This window comes from Miscanthus floridulus, chromosome 7, assembly GCF_019320115.1.
Source record: "Miscanthus floridulus cultivar M001 chromosome 7, ASM1932011v1, whole genome shotgun sequence".
Classification (NCBI taxonomy): domain Eukaryota; kingdom Viridiplantae; phylum Streptophyta; class Magnoliopsida; order Poales; family Poaceae; genus Miscanthus; species Miscanthus floridulus.
Genome location: NC_089586.1, coordinates 33294546 through 33298460, shown reverse-complemented (window position 1 = coordinate 33298460; position 3915 = coordinate 33294546). Strand labels below are relative to the sequence as shown.

Sequence of the window (3915 nt, the reverse complement as noted above, 5' to 3'; positions counted from 1 at the left end):
AAGGAATATTATTTTATCGACGTCTAGGTGCACATCAAGGATGAGAAGCAAGGACATGTATCATGTATATGCGTATACAAGGTCGGCTAGGTGTCATACATGGATACGTCAGTCAAAGAAGCTATGTTTAGTAACAAGAATCTGTCCATGAGCTGCATGCATTTTCAAGAAGCCTAGATGCCACATGATTATATTTACTTACGTGAGGAGGAAGGAAGGGAAGTCAAATCGGACCTGTGTTGAAATACATGGCAGCATGGCGTGGTTACAAACAAGATAGAGGTTCGGAGGATTAATGCCCAGTATAGTGCTCATGCTAACGCCACGGTTTCATTTCAGGAATGCACATGAAAACAATAAAACAAATCAAACCAACATATTTTTCTTGCAGGGGGGAGGGGGAGTTTGATGTTTGATCATACTAAACCAGTCAACATTGTTATTCAAACATTAAGATTCTTAGAGAAAGTGAGAAACCATATCTACTAAGAATATTAGTAGATGGGAAATGCATACAAATCGTAATCCTATACTACCTAGCTTCTTATATTTCATCGGACACACGAAGATATCGATGGATAGGCAACCGTCCTTTGCACGCTTTATTTGAGCTGTCAGCATGCACATGGCTGTTCTTCATATCAGTTTTGAATTCATATGCTTTCTTCATGGAAACGTAAGCCAATTACCTGAAATATGTTAAATAATATAAGCACTTATGGGTGCCATATACATCTTTCCATCTTGTCCAATTAAAGTTTTCAAAGGCGTAAGGTACAGTTAAATTTTTTTTTACGAATATGTACTCGATAATCACCAACAATTGAACTCAAACAAATAATTCATTTGATCTTGAAGAGTGGCAATAAAAGCAGACCGGTGGTACGTAAAAAAGGCCTGATCTCAGGTTTGGAGCTTAGAAAAATAGATTTTTTATTCATGAAAATGAAAAAAAGAAACAGTCTTTGCAGCTAGTAAAAAAGCACTGCTACAACCCACAGGCCGCAACCCAAATACACTGTGCACAGTACCGAAAACATTACCAGAACATGACTTACCACCTTCACACCATTGCTTACTATCAAGGTAGGCGTTAGGGTATCCAAACCCTGAAAAACAAGATTCTCACAACTTAATAACCTAACATAAAGGCGATGAACAAAAAATCCAGAGATTGCTGTAAGTCATGATATTCAATGATCGAATGACATAAGACATAACATCATAATGTGCCATTGCGCCATCTAGAATAAGCCATAGATCACTGTCACTTGCATGAGCATTCACTGCAGTCCTCAACTCATTTATCTGTTTATTTTGGTCCTCTAGCCATCTAGCATATTCAATGTCAAAAGTCAACACTCCTGCAACAAGGTTATAATTTCAGATGCACTTCTAAGGATAAAGATAGCACTCAATCAAGATAGATTAATTAAATCCAGAAACACATAGAGGTACACAGATATAACAAATTAAAATATTTCCATTTCCACTCATGGCATAGGTTTGATCTTCAGAGCTCGAAATGAAGATTCCCTGAAAGTAATATCAAAGAGAGTCAAAATAACAGCACAAAGGTACTATTTTCCAAGCACTCAGTAAACATACATGCAACTAAGAAAGTGTTACCTGCTGGTGAGCTTTCTAGAGTTCCTGCTCCAGTTGTGCAAGTTTCAGCTTACTGCTCTCCCGTTGCTGCACATATGCCTTCACCAAAGATGAGAAGCAAATTGTGATGGCTAATTTGATATATGGAGAACAGACGTGCATCTTGTTGCTCCAAATTAATTTGACATGGATAGCTCAAGGTTGCAGGTGAGGTTTGTACGGCAAGATCAGGAGATTCTCTGCTCGGCGAGATTAGGTACCTGTTCTGCTCGTCGAGGCGCTTCTCTGCTTGGTGAGATCAAGTAATTGTTCTGTTCGGCGATGAAATCCCAATAGCACCTTCTAGTTTTATATAGAAGATCCAAACGAAGAAAAAGGCAAAAGGAATTCGTGTAGAACGGGGAGTTTTATATAGAAGATCCAAACGAGATTAATGTTTGATCCAAACGGGTCGCGGGCGCAGGCCGGAGGAACGTCAGCACGGGCACTATACTACAAGTTAACTGGAACGATCAGAGATCACTCCGTGGTAACTGGTAAGCTGCTGCTAGCAACCTACGCCAGCTGTTGTTTCCCAGTTCTCACTGGAAGTTACTCCGAATACTTCACAGCTATACTTCCATAAAAAATATTTTGTTTATTTTGTTATACAAATGCAGAAATGCTCGAATTAGCAACAAATTCATTTTAATACGAAGCGACAGGTCAGTGTCTTTGTGATTAAGCAATCAAAAGGACAAGAAATGTAAACACTCTGTAAATTATATTCTTGGAAAGGGCGAACAAACAAGAAATTGGTTAAGGCTTTGGCAAGATACGCTGACTGCTACTAAGCAACTGGAATATATGGCAAAAGGAACATGAACTTTGCTCTAGTTTGATATGGTAAGCTTTTAACTGCATGAATAAGCAATTCTATGATCTATTTACCAATCAGCAGGATAGATAGATAGAAGAGGAACTATGTTCAAAATTCTTACAAATTCATCCGGAAGAATCGATGCAACTTCATATGCAAGTAAAAGAAATGAGAATCTTTGCAACCAGGCAGATTATTATGCTACAACTACATGCCTGGAATCGATCAAAATTGCGTAGTAGAAATTTATCTCAAGAATTGGGATGTCAAAACAGCACGGAACTCACCTCGTGTAGGGGCACTGCGGCGGGGAAAGGTGCACGCCGTCGCCGTGCTTGCGTGCGCCGAGCCTTGTCGCGTTGTTCCTCGCGAAACCTCGCTCCACCACGGCGGCAACGTCGTCCGCGGACGCGCCGTACCAGGCGAACTTGGCGGTTCCGGCGGCGGCTCCGCGCGCGTCGGCGAGCAACCGTGCCTGCTCCTGGAACGCGGTGGTCCTCGCGCCGTGCGCGATCTTGCGCACCGCCGTGATCGCCGCGCCGCGCGGCGCCATCCCATAGCTGAGGAACAGCTTGCTGACGACCTGGTAATACTTGTTGTTCTCCTCGAGCCTCGCCGCCGCGTTCCCCCACGCCTTCCTCCTCTTGGCGTCCACCCCCACCCCGGGGCTCTCCCCTGAGCGCTCGTCCACGACCGAGGACGACTCGGCCTCGTCCTCCGCCGCCGGCGCGCCGTCGTCCCTCTTGTGCTTGTTCCTCCCTCCGCCGCAGTCGGCGGGCGCCGGGAAGAAGCAGCCCCCGCGGTGGTCGATCCACGCCAGCCCGGTCTCCTCGCCGGTGGCCTCGTCGATCCTGACCATCCGCAGGAAGTCGAACAGGTACGCCTTTCCCCCGCACGAGGCGTCGGCCATCGCCCTCCTCTCCTGGAACGCCCGCCGCAGCCGCGGCACCGCCTCCCCGGTGACGTCGACCCACTTGCCGTCCTCAAAGCAGAGGAACCTCGCCGGCGCGCCGCTCCGCCGGAACTCCCGCCACCCCCGCAGCAGCGTCGACGTGCCGGCGGCGGCCGCGGATTTCTTGCGTCAATATTCCTTTTTCCACGACTCAGGGAGGGGAGGAGGAATACCGTACAAAATATGCCGATCGTTGGATCGTGTGTGAGTAACGAGAGAGAATATTGAGAACAGATCTAAGCAGTTGATTTGGATATGGTTGATTTTGTGTGTATAAATTTTAAGGTGTATTTAGGATGACCATCTCAGCAGGGGACGTTTTTCTAAGTGTACCAAGTGAAGAAAACTTGGTGCATTAGTAGGGTAGATACATGTGGAGTCATTGTATCTTAATTTTTTCCCTTTATTTAGATATATTTTGTTAGGCAAGTCCCTTCAGGACTCTTATCCGCCCAGGGTATAAATATAAACTCCTAGCCATTTTAAAAAACACACA

General features: G+C 45.2%; 1 protein-coding gene across 6 annotated transcripts; it reads right to left on the bottom strand.

The window, feature by feature from the left end:
- Positions 1–399: 399 nt before the first annotated feature.
- LOC136463001 (inactive poly [ADP-ribose] polymerase RCD1-like) lies at positions 400–3596 on the bottom strand. 6 transcript variants are annotated; one of them, XR_010760869.1, is made up of 3 exons: positions 2755–3596; positions 1059–1536; positions 400–689 (listed from the first exon to the last, which is right to left on the bottom strand). XR_010760869.1 is itself a non-coding variant. In XM_066462053.1 (3 exons), exons 1-2 carry the CDS (start codon positions 3375–3377, stop codon positions 1674–1676), a joined length of 657 nt encoding a protein of 218 aa, XP_066318150.1. In that variant the 5' UTR covers positions 3378–3596; the 3' UTR covers positions 400–1536; positions 1630–1673. The 6 variants fall into 6 exon arrangements, 4 of the variants coding, with proteins under 4 accessions (XP_066318150.1, XP_066318152.1, XP_066318149.1 ...); XM_066462053.1 differs by adding an exon at positions 1630–1707 and having other exon boundaries at positions 400–1536; XM_066462055.1 differs by having other exon boundaries at positions 1059–1109.
- Positions 3597–3915: the final 319 nt, after the last annotated feature.

Bases quoted from the DNA above. Each gene is read 5' to 3' on its own strand.
- LOC136463001 (XM_066462052.1), bottom strand. From the start codon at position 3,377: ATGGCCGACGCCTCGTGCGGGGGAAAGGCGTACCTGTTCGACTTCCTG. The intron at 1,537-2,754 runs GTGAGTTCCGTG...TATTACTTTCAG, and splicing joins CCGCAGTGCCCCTACACGAG to GGAATCTTCATTTCGAGCTC.